The sequence below is a fragment of the Anneissia japonica genome, unplaced genomic scaffold (genome assembly GCF_011630105.1).
Source record: "Anneissia japonica isolate Jap-2015-1 unplaced genomic scaffold, ASM1163010v1 scaffold9668_len1562885_cov226, whole genome shotgun sequence".
In the NCBI taxonomy this organism is placed as follows: Eukaryota; Metazoa; Echinodermata; class Crinoidea; order Comatulida; family Comatulidae; genus Anneissia; species Anneissia japonica.
This window is the reverse complement of record NW_022711326.1, coordinates 617273-637492: the sequence shown is the minus strand read 5'-3', so window position 1 is coordinate 637492 and position 20220 is coordinate 617273. Positions and strand designations below refer to the sequence as shown.

At 35.1% G+C, this 20220-nt stretch overlaps 2 protein-coding genes across 5 annotated transcripts; one reads left to right on the top strand and one right to left on the bottom strand.

Annotated features, from left to right (window-relative positions):
- The first annotated feature begins 1137 nt into the window (after positions 1-1137).
- LOC117107440 lies at positions 1138-17417 on the top strand. 3 transcript variants are annotated; one of them, XR_004445227.1, is made up of 23 exons: positions 3655-3803; positions 4292-4380; positions 4733-4914; positions 5591-5865; positions 6022-6246; positions 6384-6519; positions 6682-6904; positions 7683-7831; positions 8221-8406; positions 8819-9133; positions 9377-9534; positions 9954-10113; positions 10233-10376; positions 10953-11006; positions 11495-11788; positions 12086-12262; positions 12740-12872; positions 13317-13454; positions 14015-14308; positions 14632-14824; positions 15150-15307; positions 16061-16548; positions 16627-17417. XR_004445227.1 is itself a non-coding variant. In XM_033249139.1 (22 exons), the coding sequence occupies exons 1-22, from the start codon at positions 1287-1289 to the stop codon at positions 16280-16282; spliced, it is 3912 nt and encodes a 1303-aa protein (XP_033105030.1). In that variant the 5' UTR covers positions 1138-1286; the 3' UTR covers positions 16283-17417. The 3 variants fall into 3 exon arrangements, 2 of the variants coding, with proteins under 2 accessions (XP_033105030.1, XP_033105029.1); XM_033249139.1 differs by lacking the exon at positions 3655-3803 and adding an exon at positions 1138-1293 and having other exon boundaries at positions 16061-17417; XM_033249138.1 differs by having other exon boundaries at positions 16061-17417.
- Positions 16895-20212, bottom strand: LOC117107442. 2 transcript variants are annotated; one of them, XM_033249141.1, is made up of 6 exons: positions 20042-20208; positions 19746-19873; positions 19491-19615; positions 18999-19097; positions 18143-18278; positions 16895-18008 (listed from the first exon to the last, which is right to left on the bottom strand). In XM_033249141.1, exons 1-6 carry the CDS (start codon positions 20105-20107, stop codon positions 17837-17839), a joined length of 726 nt encoding a protein of 241 aa, XP_033105032.1. In that variant the 5' UTR covers positions 20108-20208; the 3' UTR covers positions 16895-17836. The 2 variants fall into 2 exon arrangements, with proteins under 2 accessions (XP_033105032.1, XP_033105033.1); XM_033249142.1 differs by lacking the exon at positions 18143-18278 and having other exon boundaries at positions 17830-18008; positions 20042-20212.
- Positions 20213-20220: the final 8 nt, after the last annotated feature.

Genomic DNA, 20220 nt, shown 5'->3' with positions numbered 1-20220 from the left:
TCTCACTGTGCAAGTCGCTTGTGTCATTGGGCAAGGCACTTTATCTATGATTGTCTCTCTCCACCCAGGAGTACAAGTGGGTACCTGGTAGGTTCAAACACAACCTGCGCTGAATACAGCTGCAACATTATGGAATTCCCCCATGGGACAAGTGTGTGTTCCATATGTGCTTGATCCAGTTATCCGGGGGTAATAATGTTCAAGCGCTTCAAGGTTGTGTCAACGTGAGGCGCTACATAAATCCAGAATTTGTATTGTTTTATACAAACAATACAAAGTATTGCAAATAATATAATAAATTAATAATATAAATAATTACGGCCTGCAAGAAAAAGAACGTAGGGCCGCTAAAAATCGCCGGGGTGAATGGGGTATTTTTTTAATAATCTTGTACTTGTAAATAATAATTTTTATAAAAATAATTGGTAATTGATGTAATTTAATTGACAACTTTGTACATATATACATAATTTTATATATGATCCTCCTTTATTTTTATTCTTATTGGTTTATTTATCTTTTATATATATTCAATTTTTTTTTAAATTGAATTGTGAATTTGTTATTGTATTTTTTAAATAATATTTGAATTTTTGTCATTTGTATATTTTTTCTTATTGTAAATTCAGCCTGTCATTTCAGTCTTGTACTGCTGACTGTTTTTTATGTTCTTATACCTGAATAATAGATAAGTAGTAGTGCTCAATGAAGCTTTTGCTATAGTAGCAGGCGCCTCAGGCCTCACCACTGCCTACTTTGACTGTCAGGTCTTACTCCAATTTTAGAACAGGATATTTCATGGTCTTTAGCTGCTTTGGTCTCTAATTCACCTTCCCTAATTGGAAAAAAATCTATCATAGTAAAGGTGTTCAATCAGGACCACAGAAAAGTGGTCTTTAATTGTAGATTGTCTTTATTTGGAGGGGTTTTTATTTAAAATGAGACCTGTATCTTTATTTAAATCGATTTATTAATTTAGGATCAGTAAACAAATAAACGATTCATCATCCATCACATTATTGTGACTTCAAAGACGCCGACACACCACCAGTATACGCAAGGCCTTAGTTACTGTCTTAGATTTGCTCATTAATATTCATGAGTTGCCCAACAACCATCAACAAGATTGTTGTCTGGCTGTCTGCAATGATGGGAGGTGAAGCGGTGATTGTATGAACATGTCGATATGTTAGTTTTAGATTAAATTTCAAATGTCTCTTTATTATTACATTCTCGAATGACTTAACAAGTGATTATGCTGGCATGTGATGTAATATTTATACGCCATGAAAGGTAAATTATACAATATTTCATTGCTTCTTGTCCATCTCAATTGTTCCTGAGTTTGGTCTTGTGGCTAACCCAGGACTAACTTGAGAACGGTCTTATAAAGAACTGGATGCGGCGCAAGGCTAAATAAAGATTGATCTAGGCCAGGGTGAAGTTACCTAGGCCCGGTAAGGATAGTAAGATTAGTAGTCACAACACCATAACAATTAACCAGTCAAGCATTATTATACGTGTACGACCGACAGTGGAATATTTACGATGATTGTTGTAGTAATATAACTGAATAAAAACAATATTTAAAAAAAAAAAATAAATAGTTGTAGGCTTGCACAAACGTTCAATGAGTAGGCCTAATTAAGCTAAGGGAATCATTATCACCTGTTTACCCATTCGACTTTGGATTGACTAAAGTCCTGTAATAATCTATTGCACATTATGAATCTAAATAGATGATGATGATTATAAATTACCTACTTAATAAACAAAATCAATATTTGGTAATGACGGTGTGATGTGTTGACATATTTGTTTTTGTAGTTAAATACTTAACTAGATTAAGAACGTTTAACAAGTTGAGATCCAATTGGCAGTTGCATTCTGCTTTTGGGTTCTTTCTCCCATCCTCAACCTAAGTCCCTTGGCCTGATGTGATAGTGCATATTTCAAAGAACTGTGTTGGGGAATGCATGCATGCATGATATATGTTCAAATCAAAATCAAATCAAATCAACATTTACTCTTCTCTCTCCCATGGCTCTACATCAGGGGTTGGCATAAAAATCGGTCGGAGGGCCAAAGTGAATTTCTGATTTAACACCGAGGGCCGCACCCAAACTTTGATCTTTCCAGTGCGCTTCCAAAAACCTCCAAGCACTGCTTTTACACCACTTTATTCCCAGTTTTAATATTACTTTTTACATAAAAATTATATGATCGGTGTCGGGCCGTAAAAAACAAGGTGTTTTCTAGCTAATGTTGCTTGGCGGGCCGCACACATAGGGTTTTAAATTCACATGCGTGGGCCACAAAATAAAATCGCTGTCGGGCCTCATGCAGCACTTTGCCCACCTGTGCTCTACATGAAAATTTTCTTTCGTCGCCACGTACAGTATGAATCAAGATAGGCTTCAAATGCATGACCATCAAACACATAAAACTAAGAGACTTCAACTAACAACAATCTACACCATGACCATCACTCTACATGGAAATTTTCTTTTGTCACCACTTATGGATCAAGATCAAGTTTATTTCCCTTTTGAAGACAATAAACAGAAAATTCACTTCTTTATAAACAAAAAAGAAAAGAAAAATAATGGTACCAATCAAACTTAAATTCCTGGGGATGAGAAAAGGTGGGTGGGGGGAGGATATATCTTCTGGGGGATAAGCTGTCTGACAGAGGGACTTGAGCTCGTAAGCTGGAGCTGGGAGAAGGGTTTGAGAGGGGTTCTCCCTCCCAAATGAGATTTTTTTAAAGAATAGGAACCTCTGGATGGCCAGAAATGGCACTCTCAGACTGTGACAGACATGTGTTGGCTTGGTGTGGTCCTATTTTTATATTTTTTTGGTCTGATTGCCCGATGAACTCTCACCCGACGGCGGGGCTTTACCTCTCCGGTTGGGGTCTTAACCTCCTTTGACCACACTGACGCCGCCACTGGGACAATTTGGATGAAGTACCTTACTCATATCAATAACACAAACAAGTAATCATGCCTCCAACTCAAACCCACGAGGTTAAGACCAAGCCTTAACATGCTGTTTCACATCCAGTGGAGTGGGGTGCATTCCCCCATCACAAGGATCCCTCCTACAGAGTAAATAAAAAATTACCCTATTATCACCTCATCTCACCATATTCTTTTGTATCCCTACCTTCCACCATACTTACTTGATACTTGATTTTAGTGGGAAAGGATTAGGCCTCAATGGCCTTTAGAACCCCACATAGATCTAGTGTTGCTTACCGAGGAAGCCAGCACAACATCAATATGTCGGGACTCCTCAATATTGTACTTCTGATAGCCGTGAAAGGCGCCTCTTTTCCAAAATTTTCAGATGAGAATATATTATTCAAGGGCTTATATGGTGGGCTTCATGACAACTAATCATAGTATGGAAAGTCAAGATGTTTCCATTTATAGTAGGAAACATGAATACAAGCTTGACAACTAATGTAATTGAATGAATTGTGAATACCCACTGTAACAATAGATTTACCTGTACCTGTACAGTATGTATTACCTTAGCTATTTGTTATGAATTACCTAGGATACAAGATAATAAAGATAAAAGCCAGTGTTAGGTAGTAGGTACTCATGTGTGTTATTATGTGCTTTATCAGCGTGTACTAAAGTCAAGTGGTCCTTATGCTTGTGGTGTTGTTGAGGTAGGCCTACAGTATCTGTTGTAGTGAAGGTCTGTGAGTGAAAAGAATGTTTCAGATTTTCAACAGAATATTCCAATAATGATTGATTTTGGTCTTGAGGATGATTTACACTTTCTAGCATGTAAGTCTGTATGAATTTATCTTTATAGTTAGACCACATTGGTGAGTAAGGTATTTACTTTTCACATGGTTAAATTTAATTTTTTTTATATATACACTGTATATTTAATTTGTACTTTTGTTTATACTTTTCTAGTACTGTTATAAGAATATTCATCATTCAAAGGTACTAATGATGATGTCTCAACAATTTCCCCCCACTGGTCACGGCCATGCGCTACCCTCTGGGATCTGGCAAATGACAACCCTGTCCACTCTCGGATGTTGTCCTCCTGTCTTTTTCTCTGGTTTTTGCAAGGCAGTGTGAATATATTGTATATATCAATGAAGTTGTTATCATTTAGTGAAATTGTTGATGACAATGTATTCTGATTCAGTGGCTTAACGTCAGCACCATTTATATTACTGTATATATCTATATTGTTCAACTTGTTAATGCACAAAATAAATTCATTGCAATGTTTTTATTTGTTTTCTTTTTGTTGATAGCAATTGAAGTGAATAAGGATAATTTTGATTCTCTGTTGGCCTATGATGATCTGTTTGTGGACTATTTTAATGCTTTTCTCCAGCTTCCTGTAAGTTAATGACACAACTACTGTATATTATTAGTGTGTATGGTTGTTTTATTGCAGTTAATTTATAAATACTGTAATAATAATTGTAGATCCTTTTAACATTGCTGTTCGGTATGTTTTCTTAAATCATGAATGTCGCCGCAGATCTTAGGTGGCCCTGCCTTATAACTCAACAAAAATCAACATCTCCTTAACCTATAAGCATATTTAAAGACATTCAATATCTAGGCCCCGCTAGCATTTACTTTTATGTTTATGGTCAACCACCTGTTAGTTGCATATTAATTCATTTATTCTAATTAATTTTTTGTGTTCATTAATTAGTTGCATATAAATTTTTAAATTTTTCCAGGCATTCCCACAACCGTTATATTACAACCGTTTAACTGGAGCATTCCAAGAGGTAGAGGATGTACTTGTTGGGGGATCACTCCAAACTGGGGAGCACCCACCTGCGATGCTTGCTCCCATTGACGAAGAGCTTGAAAGGATCATGGAATGGGCTATTAATGAAAGGTTACCACTTTTTATGAGGTAAAAGATAATTTTAAAAATTAATCCATTTACTGAAATTATGGTTAGTGGTGTGATTTACTGGCTCTATTAGAAAAGCTTGAAGAAGGAGCTGTTGTTGCCTGAATAGTTACCTTATGACCCATAGGACTTGGAGGCAATTTTGAAATTAAACTGATGCCATAATTGAATTATAAATGTTTTTGTTCTTACTATATTAAATGCTTGCAGTACACCATGTATGTACGTGGTATACCAAACATTTAATATATTATCACTTCGTAATTTTATTTTTTTTTAAATTAATATTACAATTTTTATTGTTATTTTTATTGCTGCTGTTGATATTATTATTATTATTACTGTATTATTATTATTATTATTATTATTATTATTATTATTATTATTATTATTATTATTATTATTGTTACTACTATTATTAATATGTTACACCTGTAATGTCTGATTATGTAAGTACTGTAAGGTAAATGCTTTATAGATATGTTAAGAAACTATCTCTTGTTAAACATTTTTTCAATCACAACCATAATTTAGTATCATTAGACCAATGTTGTTTTGTGTTTGATATTTAGATATATTTTTTTATTAAAGTCCTTGCTAAAATAAAACTGCCAGATTAAAAAATACTTGGTAAGAAATGATTAGAGCATGTTTGATATTTTATTTTTTGTGATAGGACAAGACTATTTCTGGAGTACAAACTGTGTAAATTATTGGTACGTCCTCTTGACAACCGTAACAGTGCCATCAGTCGGCAAAGTAGTTACGGACTTCGAGGTTACAGCCGTCAAACGACAAGTTATGCTACATCCAGCTTGATACGAAGTGCAGCACCGAGTTTATACGACAATGAAAGCCATCTCAGCTGGCCTGATCTGGATCAAACTGGTTTGTTCAAGTATCTGCGGCCAGGCAGCAGATGCCAGAGCTTGCCTGCCACATTAGGCCTTGGTATGCTATTCTTGTTTGTACCTCCCTGATTTGTCCATTTTTGACTTATTTTTAAGGTGTTCAGTCTTCTATTTTCAATAGGTATTCGTGTACTCATCTAAAGCTTAATAATTTGTTTTCTTTTCATTAACAAAATGAGGTTTTTTGTTTCTCTAGTTGGTTATTATGGTACATTGTCTTCCGCTTCTGCTGTCAACAAAAACAAAGAAAGCAGCGGAGATAGGCACAGCAGTAATGTGACCCCTAGCAACGAAGTGAAACCATCTCATCTATATAATACCCACAATTCATCAGAATATATTTCTCAAGATCTGATGAATACAAGCTTTGATCATGAAGGCTTTGCCGGCACATCTAACAGTCAGGAGGCAAACACTCCAAGTAAGACATATTTTTAATTCCTAGCCTTTATAAAAAATAACCTAGCTTTAGTTTCCCTGCAATAATGAAAATTTATGATTCTATAAAAATAATGAAAATTTATGATTCTATAAAAAAAAAAATGTTCTGTTCCTCAGATAAAAAGAGTTCACTGAAAAGCCCAGGTTTGAAAGGTGGCATCCTTAAAAAACATGCTACAATCCAGATACCCCGAGAAACCAAGGAACAGGATTCAGATGATGAGGGCAGTTTCTCTCAAGCTATAGATGAAAGGTATGTTGTTTATATGCAATTGTTTTTGAGGCTCTAAGGTGTTCCCCAGGCCCTTGTTAGTACACTACGGCAAATTCCACGTACATTGTTTAATTTTCAATGCGAGTTGCTTTCATACAGGTTTTAATCTGATAATTTTTTTTTGTAATTTACAAATTTTAGATTTACATCAGCCCCTGCAGACAAGGGAGCTACATCACCTCATTATTCAACAATTGGTGAGTTTATCCAAGAGATAATTGAGGACGAGGATGACCAGCCAAGCCTGATAGAATATGAGGAGGATGATTTGATAAATTGTGAAAGAACCGAGTCAGAGCTTCTCCAAATGGTCGGAAAACATTACATGACTTTTCAACAACTCAAAGAAGAGGTACTTGGCGGAGTAAGTTGAGCTTGGTCTATTATAAATAAATGTACAGTATAACGCAGTGCAGCCACTCTCTTTACTTCCTAGTGTAGAAATTAATCAGTCCCTTCTATAAACTACATAAAAGATAGTAACATAGAGAGTAAACATAATAAACGTCAGCTTTATGAATCCATAAATATATAACTGTCTTTTTTTAGCAAATACTTGAATTCATTATTTGAATTGTTTACATTGTATATTTGGTGTTTTATTGCTGTTAGAATGTTAACAGCAGTAATAGTGTTTCTATATTCATTGCACAGACCTTTAAATTGTTGTTATATTATTGTTTGAAGGTTTGCATGGTGAAGTAATAATATATTGAATGCTTGCGGTACGCCATGTAGATGGTTCTGAAAAGAAATGTTTTTTTTTGTTGAGAATGTCTCAACGTTTTGATTGTCTCGAGTGTTGTGCGCAGACTGCTCTCATTTTATAGAACATCAGTTTCTTAGGTTTGAACTTTTATATAATTATAATATTTGTATTTTTATGTTTCCCTTAGAAAGGGGGGAGACGTCCCCAGTGGTTTATTCAAAACTTTTCTGTAAAAACAATGTGGTTCATCATTATTCTACTAGGCAAAGAGACCGTTATCATTTTTCTTTTACTAGACTTACTTTAAAGCAAAAAACTACTTTTACCATGGCCCTGAACTCTGAAAAAAGAAAGAAAAAAAAAGAACTGTTTGCAGCCTTTCTCATTTAATATCTTGATTTTAAATTCAATCAAATTTTAATTTATTGGATAGATGGTTGGCATGGATGAATTTAAGTCATTTCTCATTGGTACCGCTGGTGAGAACTTGCTGAATTTCTGGTTGGACTGTGAACTATATCGTGACAATGTACAGGCATTAGACAACTCAGAAGTGAAGGTCACAAAAAGCAGATTATTTAGGTAAAGATGAGTTTTGTTTAAATTGTAATCTTATTTATTTCCATCCGTCAATAGATCTAAGTTTTTACAAAGAATGAGCCTAAGTCTTATAACTTAAGATAATTATCAGGTTGGCAGTCTGGACACAAAAAAAAACAAAGACACCCTTGCTGGCAGATCAATTTCACATTTGCTCATGACAATAAAGTATATTGTATCTTATATTAGTTTACTCAGCTGTCATCAATACTGTTTTCATGCAAGCTGAGTAACATTTCATTCCATAAAAAACATATAAATATATTGTTGTCATGTGGCAGGATTGCCCTCCATTTACATACAAATAGAAATAATTGAGTAACCACATTTAAAGAAGATTTCTAATGTGGATCAAATCATGTTGTTTCCAGAGATATTCAAGACAAATATAAATTCAAGCTAACCAAAGATGCGAAGGATCAGATAAAGAAGGCGCAGGGAAACGAGGGATTAAGTGAATCTGTTTACACCCGGACACAGTATGACGTGCTCCGCAGGTTGCGGATGTACTGGGTCCCACGCTTTCTTATCCACCAGAAGAGGCTTGGTGATTTTAGGTATGTTTTCTCAAGTTAGGCCACACTCAATCAGATTTTTGACATTCAGATTCAACAATCAAGTGAGCAATATATTGAATACTGTGAGAAAATAAATTAATTCCATCACGATTGGAACCGATGAATAAAACCTTGTCCAGACAATCAAATTTTATTTGCCTGAATATGGTCATAATAACATCACAACATGACCATATACAGGCACATCATGACTATATATGGGCATACAACAGATTTTTGTCGAAGACAATTTTATATTCTTGACAGAGCTTTAAAGCTGATGTTATGTTGCTTTCCAACTGAACTGCACTCATCCTAATATCCTAAAATTTAATAATTCTAATTAAAATTTAAATAATTTTAATTACAATTTAATTTATTCTAATTAAAATAATTCTGATTAAAATTCCAGATTTCAAAGAATTCAGGAGGTGCAAGAGAGAGTGCAAGAGGAGAGGCATCAAAGGTACCAGGTATCATTCCTACCATCAATCTCTCTCGTGAACTCACTCCCAGTGCGTCCTGGATCATGCTATCGTCTTGCCTCCACCGCCAATGATTGGAACATGGTGTCCAAAGCGGGACGGAAAATGCAAGATGAAGTTCAACCGGGCTGTGTTGAGGACCTTTCTCCACGAAGCATGATCCGGCCAATGTCAGCACGTTTTCAAATTGGCTTAGCAAGTGATAGAGAAGCTGGGCGTCCATTTCAACAGTATCTTGAAAGGTGTGTAGCATGGAGGTTACCTGGGATGTGCAGAGAGGAGACATATCCTATAATATTTGTACATTAGCTCCAACCATTGTGGGGCTGAGATGTGTGTGGCCCATCTGTAAGCAAATGATGATGTCTCGGTAATGCTGATACCACCGCTAGAGTAATCCGAATTCTTTTTTTTTTTTATTTTGATATTTGATTTAAGTGGCAGCTATCAAACTAAATCCATTACTTATATTTTGTGTCATTTAGACAAATGGATACTAGACTTTTAGCCAACCTGCTCTTCTTGCAAGATGTCACGGACTACGGAGAAGCCGAAGAGAGGTCAGCTGACCGGTTTCTGCGTATGAGTCGGGCGTGGCACATCTTTAACAAGTACATCATAGATGGTTCAGTGTGGGACATAGGTAAGCATCTCAGTGAAATTCCAGTAAGAGGAAACTCAATTGCAATACACTCTTGTCTTCTACATGTTTAAAGTTTTAGTCTTTTGTATTTTGGTTTTAAATGATGTGAATTTTTTTTTTTGTTTTTTTTATCTTATCTTTGCTTCATACAATTCCTTGGCGCTTTTTTTTTGGATCTTATCTTTGCTTCATACAATTTCTTGGCTTTTGGATCCAATTGGAAATAATTCTCATGTTTAAGACCAGGCTCATTGGGTCTATATTTTTTCTTGCTTTTTATAAATGTAAATTTGTATTTTGAATGCCAAATAAGGCAATAAATACTCACTTGTAACAACATGATGTGAAATTGTCTCCTGAAGACTACCTATTTTATGCATTAAAGTTAATAAGCTTTTATGTGTTTTTTTTTGTCAAAGGGTTACCATGTTTTAAGCGGAATATACTTCATCATCAGCTTCTGACTGCCAGTGATTTTGTTGCTGTGACAGCATTTGAAAAGATTAAAGAAAATGCTATGAAAACATTGCAGAGGGAGTGGCTCCGATATCTCCGCCAGGATTTGAAAACATTTTTAAAGTAAATAACACTTCAATATTTATTTAGAAAATGATTGATCTAAATATTAATTATTATTATATTTTTATATAATTTATCATACTAAATGTAAAAATGTGTACATTTTAAATATTTTTCAGATGTAGAGCTAGGATAGAAGACGTCATCACCGTCTCTCGTAGTCATAGTCAAGCTTCTGTAGGCTCCCCTGTGGGTGGGGTTACAGAAAAAAAACATTTAAAATCAATCAAAAATCAACAAGGAAGACACTACAAATCAACCAGGTGACTAATAATGAGAAAATAATTATCATTTTAAACACATTATTATTTGTATTAATTGGGTATTAATAATGGTCATAATAACCAAATGGTTCTATAATTAAATGAATCAAAATGTCTTTGTTACAAATTCCCATATAATAATTTTACTAAGTAAACCAACTATTTATAATGTACTGTGGCATTTTGGTTTGTTATGTTGTTCATATATTTTATTTAATTATAAAGAGAACAGTATGTCTGGCATTTCTAGTTGTTGATGGCTCATCAGTCCTGAAATGGCTGGTAGAGGGCAGCAAACTATATATATAGAGCCTCAAAAACAGCTGAGAAACGTAGACATTATCTAAAGATTTCTTGCTCATGACCAGTATATCACATAAATATAATTGTTATATTTATAAGAATATTTTGCAAATCTAAATGAAATTCTTTGAACCCACTTGTTGAAGTGTTAACTTAGTTTCACTAATGCAACATATCTACTAGTGTAACTTGTACCTATAGACCTGTCATTTAGTAATAGAACTTTCTTTTTTTTATAATCTTTCTGCTCTTCCCTTGTATTCCTTGTATTAGTCTGAGAGACATGGACATTTTGGAGGATTCCGAGGAGTCAGAACCTGACACCAGGTGACCTACCCATCATACTTTGCTTGTCATACAATCTTGTTTTTTTAACATGCCTGTACTTTACGTGCTTATATCTACCAGTTTTAGTTCTTTTATAGATGTGTAATGTAATAATAATAATATCTTCATTTTCTCAAAATTTATAACATCATACAAAAAGAGAAAGAGGAGGGGGAGAACAAAGAGGGATCAAGCTTCTATACTTGAGATTTTGGCTGCCCAGACATGTAATATAGTAATAATGATTGCATTGTCTGTTTTCTGTTATTCCATTTTTTAAAATTATTTATCATTTATTACAATTCCATGCAATCTTGTGATTTATTTTTGACATGCCTAGATTTATGTTATGTGGTCATATCTAAAATATTTATTCAATGTATATAATTTCCTTTTTATGTATATGGTGATGTTTCTCAATACCTTTTTTAATATTATATGATTTATTTCTAGTTTAATTTTCTCTCCATAAACCTTTCAACTTCAAGGGCTACCAAAATAAAAACGAAAAGCAAGAAGGAATTAAGTCCAGAAGAGAAGAAGAAGGCTGCAGAAAAGAAAAAGAAGCAATTAGCGGAACAGAAGAAATTACTAAGAAAGGTGAAACAAAGGGAGGCAAACCAGAAGAAAAAATCAACTCATGACTTGAAAGGAAGTGTAAAATTCAAGACACCTCAAGATGAAAAGAAGGAAAAAGACAATAAAGCGGAGGAAGAATTGAAAAGAACACCGGAGGAGTTAACGAGAAACGTAACATTTAAGAAAGTTAATAGGAACAGATCGTAAGTAGAATGAGGACATGGGCGTAGGCTGGGGGGGGGGGTTAATTCCTGTCTCTTATACACAGTTAAGGGGGTACAGATACACATCCCCTTCCCCACATTGCAGCAAATTAGTTGTTTTCATTGGAATGGCCATTCTAAATTTTCACACCAGTTCCACATTCTCAAATTTTGTACTCCCAAAATGAAACTAGCTTACGCCTCTGGAGTATAGGTATGGCAATGTGGAAAACTCCTTCTAATGCCCTTCCTTTTTCCAAGTATCTTTATAAATTTTTAATTTTTTTTTTCTCAAAGGTTAATGAACTTATTCAAGTCATATTTACAAGATGCTGAAAGTCGTGAGAGGGTTAATGAATGCAACATGTACATTGATGTAGACGTCTATATAAGAATTCCAGATTCTCACGGGGACAAAAAGATAAGCCAAGGGAAGATGATAATGTCCAACTACTTTGACCCTTCCTCTAAAAGGTCAGAATAAATATTTTATCTGTTTTTTCATTTTAGTTTTCATTTATCGTTATTACATTTTCTAATGTGATACTTTTTATGCTCTTTACAACATTATCATATTTTCTGTTCGGAAATATTTTTGGTTTGCCAATCATTATATTGGCATGATGATGTCATATCACAATCATATATGGACAAATCTCTGGTTATTTGTTACATAAAACTCTATATTGTGAACAAAGGTTAAATATCAAAATTAGTGTTTTTAATTAATTCTTAATCTATTTTTATGTACTTCAACTTTACTCTAAAAAAAAAAAAATTAGTGTTTTTAATTATGTTCTTATATTTTTTTTCCCATTTTTATAATTTTCCATTCTGCATGTACTTGTAATTGTTGTATGTACACATTCACACAATATATTGTTTTACATTCAGCAATAAGTTAAACTCACCATTTACAAGATAAAAAGTTAATATTCCATCATCTTTTAGGTTTGTTGAACTTTCTCAAGATGTTATGACCAAGCTATCATCTGAAGGTAATAAACCCACAGCAAAAACATTGGAGCTTGCCCAGAAAGCTGTTGCACAAAAACTTGAAGATAGTTTCACTGTTTTTTGGAGTGTAAGTCAATTTTAATGCAATAGCCTCTGTGCCTTGCAGTATCCCTGTTTTTATATATTTTGTGTCATTGTATGAAAAAATGAGGAGGTAGTTTCCACCAAAACATATGGCCATCCACCATGCATATGGCACAGTATTCAAATCTACATGGCATAGTACTACATTGCACGACTACTATAGCACTACATGACACATTAGTACCCTTTAGTAAGTGTTTACTTGTCGTGACTGATTCTAGTTTACTACATTTTTCATACACACTACAGTATGTCACAGTACGTAGTTCAATGACTCGGTATCTACTACTTTAGTATATGCCTCACTATTTACCTTGAAATTGTAGACAACATGATGATCATCAGGTCCCATGTATCAGTGGTTTATCATAGGTCCTCATTTCTCATTTGCATTTTTTCATTTTAAAATCATTCCACTCATTTCTAGGCTCATGTTGAGTCTCTGGAGGAGCAGGGGGTTGTGATTGGTGGTGACCTGTCCAAGGCAGACTTGGCCTTAAGGTCAGATAGCTCGCAGAGCATGATGATGGCCTGGAAGAAAAAACGAAGACAGGGTAAAGGCACTGTAAGTATGACTGAATGAACACTGACACATTTTAATATCCCCTCTAATTCCTGCTCCAAGTCACTTGATTAAAAGTTGCTTGATTGATTTAGTTGACTCATTGGTGATGTGATGCAAAATCATTTGTGGTTTATCATTAAATCATTTGCACTTAAAACTCATTGAAAACTGAAGAAATTAATGTAAGTGCATTCATATATTTTGATTTGGTTTTTATTATTTATAAAAGGGAACTTAGTTTTCAAATCCTCATCAATTTTAAGAAGTCGCATTGATTGATTGATCAACTACATTGCTGCCAACTGATAAGACTGCGGAACACCAATGGTCTAAGTTAACAGGTCTCAAATTATGCATTATTGTACCCTCCAAAGAGGTTGCTTCTTCTAGTCGCATTCTCCAAATATGTTATAGTTTCAGTTTATTTATTTGACCTAAAGATGGTCGGGGGCAGCTTAAGCATACAAATCACTATAACTTTTTCAAGCCAGCTGCCCCCTAATAATAATAAATATATAAATAATATACATATTAAAATGCTGTATTTTCTTCACAACCAGCAATCTGGTCAACATATGCCATCCACTCAGGACAAGAATGAGTTCATGGCATTCCTTCTGCAATTATCCCGTGGGGTGCCGCCTGTCAAGATGATGCATTTTCATCGGTATCTCATAGTGCACGGTGAGAAGGATGGATTCCCAATGATGGCAAATGATTTGCGCTTCTACATGGAGGCACAACGGTTTAAAGATGCGCATAATGGGGACACGGAGCTCTCATTATTGAAGAAAAAGGTTGAAGTTATTCAGGACTGCTTCTTTGATTCTGCCACTGGAAGCTCTGGTGTTCAGGTAGCTACACTTTTGTTTGTAGAGTTGTAGCATGAAAGCTCATACTCCAAACCCAATTTTCGGGGTACATGTGTAGTCAGTCATAGGGATAATTATTCAATATTTAATTATTTTCAAAGGCAATCGGGGAGTAGCCTTCTTTCGGCCTGGTGGCGTATAAAAATTAAAATTACGGGACTAAATCTTTATCTCAATGAAAACTTAAAGGTCATTTTCAATATTTTAACCCACATCGTGGAACTAATTTGTTTCCATGGGGTTCTGATGCCCAGCCTACGCCCACATGACAATATGTCGATAAAATTCACAACATTGCATTTCAGATTGATGTGAGCCCTGAACTAGCAGCCAAAGTACTTCGTCTGATCGAAAGTTTTCTGAAGGATCGTGGTAAAGATCCTCATCCAGCTAATTTATTTGAGGAGTGCCAACACTCCATCTTCAAGGAGCTGCTACCTTACTGGGCGGGCTTTAGTAGACGTTATACCAGCACTCATTTTAAAGACAGAATACCATGTAAGATTTAAATTGTTTTAATTTTTTAATTAATTCTGGTTACAAGGGGATGGGATTCAGGATGTTCCTGCTGACGAAGTGGGGTACAAAGCACCAATCAAGGACTTTTGGTTTAAGAGAAAGTGTCCCCTGAAATGTATATTATTCCTTGAATACTGCACAAAACAAATCAACTTACACCTGTTATATTTTTGCTTGGACACTCCTTATATATAATAGAACTGTCACACATACCTGTACCTATATTTTTCAAAATTAAATTTTACACAGTAATTTAAAATCAAGTCATTTAATTACTGTTTTATCGCTGTTGTAAATATTTCAGCAACCAAAGTTGAACGTTTATCCCGGGAGCGACTGAGGAAGTACATTGAAATGGAAGAGCCACAGAAAGAGTTCTGCTTGCCAGCCATTGCAGCGCCACAAAGCCGGAGTGGTGGGACTTGTATATCATTTACAATCAGTGACGGCATCCAGTGGAAGGTAAGCCTAGTTGGCAGTGATTCTTAAACAATGGCAATATTATCATTTTTACTGCAGTGCTTCATGGGTGGAAATTGTCATCTGTCGATGTACGCTTATCTTTTCCAATGATGGATCCAGGAATTCAAAATAGAGGGCCCACTAGGGACTAGATAAGAAAATTTATGATTATGGCACTCTCAGAATTAAATTTAGATATAGTTTTCTTCTTTTTTTTTCATATTTATAATTTTGACAAATTTAGGGGGGGGGGGGGTGTCCTGGGGCGGCTGAGCTTTCTCTTGAATCCGCCACTGTCCTGGCTTGAAATAATAAAGTTGAATAGCATTCAATATTTTAATATTTTTGGAAGTCATTGATTGAACATTAAAAAGTTGAAAAATTGCCCATAACTTTATTGGTAACTTTATTTGAAGTTGGTAACTTTATTTGATTCTTTTAACAATTTAAATCTTTAATTTAAATTTTGAGAGGCTCAGTTCAGTTCAATTCCAATAAAAAAATTTTCTTCATAAAAAGTAAACAGTAACAATAGAAACAATTCAATGGATAATTGAAGAGGGCAAATTACATGTTCTGAATACAGAAAGATTAATGATAATAATAATAGCCAAGAAAGCAAATGCTTGTGCAGCAAGCCCAAAAACAAATAGTAATAATTCAATTTGAAAAAAGTATTAAAAACAATAACAATTGTAAGATTTATCAGATATTTTCCTGTACGCTCTTACCATTAACTTTGTATCTCAACAGACTTTTGACTATGGGGATGCCATTAGCTCACACGACGACAACGCTTCCCCCAACCTCAGTCGCCGTGGAAGTTCTTTAGATTCCCAAACTGCCTCTGTGATCAATGAGAAACAAGGTCGTAGGAGTACAATCCGGAAGAGTAGTAATCTTGGAAGTACCATGGGTGACATCAAACAGAGACTTGGTGGTACACCAAAAGTGAATGTTTTATCTCAAAGCTGATGAATTGTATTATTGAAAAGAGCTTCTTGAGTATGAGAGAGAGGGGTGGAATTTGTAACACAGAATAATCTGTTTATTTTGTATATATATATAGGGTAGGGAGGAACCTAGTTTAGAAGGCTGTGGGTACAGTTGAGTTGAGTGGATGTCGTGGGTTAAAATGAGGCTGTGGGTGAGAAGGATGGAAACTTAGTTATGAGGCTGTGGGTTTGTGTAGGGAATATACCCTGTGGGTACTGTGGTTTATGTTGAGGCTGTTGGTTCAGGTAGGGTGGAACTGTTGGTTAAGATGAGGCCTGGGTGTTTTGTGGGTACTGTGGTTTATGTTGAGGCTGTTGGTTCAGGTAGGGTGGAACTGTTGGTTAAGACGAGGCCTGGGTGTTTTTGTGGGTATTGGTTTATGTTGTGTGGAACTGTGGTTCAGGATGAGGCTGTGGGTTTGGGTACAGTGGGGCAAGATAAGGCTGATGGGTTTGTGTAGGGTGTACATTGTACTGTAGATATAAGTTTGTGGGTTAAGGTGGGCTGTGGGTTTCAGAGTGCAAGTTGTTGGTCTTGGCAGTGTAAGAATGGGTTCTGAGTACAGTAGTTTTGCTCCTTGTGTTTACTAAATAATTATGTTCTTTTATTTGTTTAATCAAACATTAGTGAAGTATGGTTTATAATATGTCTTCCTGTTCGATGAATCAGTCTCACATTTCTTAGTAAATTACGTGATTGTGGATGTATTATTTTAAAATCAAAACTTCCAGATTTTCTTACTCCTTATTCAGTCAACCAGTTGCTATGACATCAGTGTGTGCACAAGATCCAAATAATTTAATATTATCTTAGCTTCCCTCTAACCCAGTACTTACAAATAATAGTGTATTTCTCTATTAAACCATGTAAATATATATATGGTTTTAACTATAGCTGAATGTATAAAAAAAAATTTAAGTGCAATTGTTCATACCAAATGTTATTTATGCTGAACCAATTTGATTATACTAAGTGTGTGCTTCTATTGGAATCATGTGACATATGACATCATCAAAGATTAATTGCTGTGCTTGTCAATAGATTATAGTAAATTAATGTATTAAATTAATTGTTTTTCCCATAAAAAGGAATACTATTAAAATAAGACATCTAACTTTTGTTATTCTGTCCATGTTTTTTGTTGATATTTGGGTACAACACAACATCCAATATTTCAATGCCTGATGCTATAAAGCATCCAATTGCACATCAAGGTACTGTACTGAGACTACATCATTCCATGATTTAAACCCATCATACTGCTACATCATGATTAATGATACATCAGTAGTGCAGCGTTCAATGCCACAACAACTAATGCTACAACAGCTTCCAGCCAACAACACCTGATGCTACAGCATCAGATGTTGTAACACATGAAGCTACAATATCCTGACCAATGCTACAATATCCAATGCTCAAACACCGAATGCTACACCATCCAGTTCTCCAACACTGGATGCTACACCATCCGATGCTACAAAACCCAGTAGTTTATGTACAACATAACTCTGCAGCACCCGATATCAAATGCTACAACATTGGAAAGAGCTCATCATCCAAATATTTCCAAATGACTTCCGTAACAAACTCTCTTGCACTGTCACCAGAGGTTAAGTGTCTGACAGCCTCTTGTTGCAGGTGGGTCACATGAAGGTCAGAGGTTACATGGTAAATCAAGCCACTGTGAAATGAATGGCCATTCCTACAGGGTAACAAAGAAAAAAAAAAAAATTCATGACAAAAGTACAAGAAAGCTCTTATAAATGATAATCATCAGGATGTCTGATGTATGCGATCATGATTATGTGACTTGCCAAGTTCAAATAAATATCCCACCTATTATGCAAGAATTGAACATTGACACAGAACCCCCTGTATCGGGTTGAAAAAGACAACATCTCTACACCATTATCTGCATTTGGTTCATCTTGATATCTTGCATTGTAGAACAGTCTACTGGATAAATATTCCCCTGTGAATCAATTGATCATTGGATTTAGTCAGGTACGCAGAGCACATCACCAGACAAAACAATATTTTCGAAATGACTGGCATTATGTGAAGTAAATGTAAAGCTGGGCTTGCATCACCCTTGCAACTCGACTTAACTCGCATCAACTGACCTTTGGCAACTTGCCAGCAACTGGCAAACAACTGAGAGTCGCACGAGTGAAAGTCAACATGAGCGCCACTGGCAACTAGTTGACTGTCAGTTGCTATCAGTTGAATTCTGACCACTTGTTTGTGTCCTTCAGCATGGCATTTTTTTACCCAGGAGTATAAGTGGGTATACATACATTTGAATACCAATGCATTGTTGATTGGTCAGAATTTATTTTTTGTTTTGATACTCATATTCTATTTGTTGATTACTAGCTGCAACTTTATGAAGAGAGCTGAGTATGCGCTCAATGATAATGTGCAGACTTAACTGGCATCATCAGTATTTGTGCTTCTGACATTATCATGCCAGTGGTGGTTAGGGAAGTGGTTAATGGGTGGCAATAGTGCTGGTGTTGTTGTTGCTGCTGCTGTTGATGATGATGATGATGATGATGATGAAGTCGAAAGATGATGATGATGATGATGATGATGATGAAGTCGAATGATGATGATGAATTTGATGATATTGCAATACAGACATTGCAATTAACAATGTGACGCAATATAGATGAAGCATTTTAATTCCCACCATCAACATCTGCATCATTCTCTTTCATCTGCATTTCTGTCCACCATTTCACCAGTGTATTGGTAGGTGCATCATCAGTCTTTACTATCTGATGCTGGTCTGAGAAAAAAAGAATGAAATTTTTTTTTTGTTATTCAAAAGTATATATCACAAGGGAGCACTTACAGTGAAGTTAAAAAGGCCCTGCATACAAATATATATACAGTATATATAAATATAAAAATACTATAAGAAAAATATTAAATCTCTATAATTTACATCAGCATAACAATCAATCAAATATAACATATTAAAATGCAATAAACAACTATGTTCCCATGCCCACTACATACTGTAATTATTGCAAAGGGAATGCAAGTAGGTTAAATGAATCAAATTATTGAAAAATCTATTTGTTTGTTGCTTTGGGATGCATTGCCTTGTCCTAAATCCTACCAAGCATCAAGAGCATGACTTTGTAATATTCTGGAGTTTTACTCTGATACAACTTACGTTTTTTCTTAAGAATACGTTTTTTCTCAATATGGGCTTTCTGAATGAATGTTTGCTCATCAAGTTCCAAAACTAACAGCTTCTGTTTATATATTTCTTGCAACAGAGGGTATGCTTGATCAAATCTAGAGAGAAATGTAAAAATATGGTATACCATATCACTGTAATTTCAATGGTTTAATAGTAAATTTTATCACCTAGATACGCCAATGGCACTGGTATTGAAATGACAGCCCTTATAACTTAATAACTTACACTTTCTTTGAGTTTTCACTAAGCTGGTTTCTAGCAGTTGACACACTGCTGGCAACATCAACTTCCAACATCTTCTCCTTTAACATTACTTCTTTGGATTCTTGAAGACATCGCTCTATATCTTTAAACTAAAACGTAAAAGAATTAGAGAAATACTTCACATTTTGTATCTTCTTCATACGGTAGAAAAATTAAAAAGCCCTGGCCGACAAGCTACAAATACAAGCACACATGTTACAAGCAAATCCATGTGACATATCATGGGATGTAACACATTCTCTACTAAATTAACCTACCTTTTTCAAATTGTTTCTGAGAGCACTAAGAGAATCTTCTAACTTCTTTATTAATGGTTCTGTCATGTTTTGGGTGTCTAAGCCCAGGCCTAGCTTACTCCGACGCTCCAATAGTCGGTGCTCCAACCAAAGAGTACAGGCTGCAAAACTGAATTCTTTCTAGCGCCCTCTTTTTTGAG

Excerpts from the sequence above, each read along its gene's own strand:
- LOC117107440 (XM_033249138.1), top strand. The coding sequence starts at position 3,761 with ATGATTGATTTTGGTCTTGAGGATGATTTACACTTTCTAGCAT. Across the intron at positions 3,804-4,291 it reads TGATTTACACTTTCTAGCAT|CAATTGAAGTGAATAAGGAT; the intron begins GTAAGTCTGTAT and ends TTTTGTTGATAG. Across the intron at positions 8,407-8,818 it reads AAGAGGCTTGGTGATTTTAG|ATTTCAAAGAATTCAGGAGG; the intron begins GTATGTTTTCTC and ends TTAAAATTCCAG.
- LOC117107442 (XM_033249141.1), bottom strand. The coding sequence starts at position 20,107 with ATGACAGAACCATTAATAAAGAAGTTAGAAGATTCTCTTAGTGCTCTC. Across the intron at positions 19,098-19,490 it reads ACGTATTCTTAAGAAAAAAC|ACCAGCATCAGATAGTAAAG; the intron begins GTAAGTTGTATC and ends TTTTTTTCTCAG. Across the intron at positions 18,009-18,142 it reads GTTCAATTCTTGCATAATAG|GAATGGCCATTCATTTCACA; the intron begins GTGGGATATTTA and ends GTTACCCTGTAG.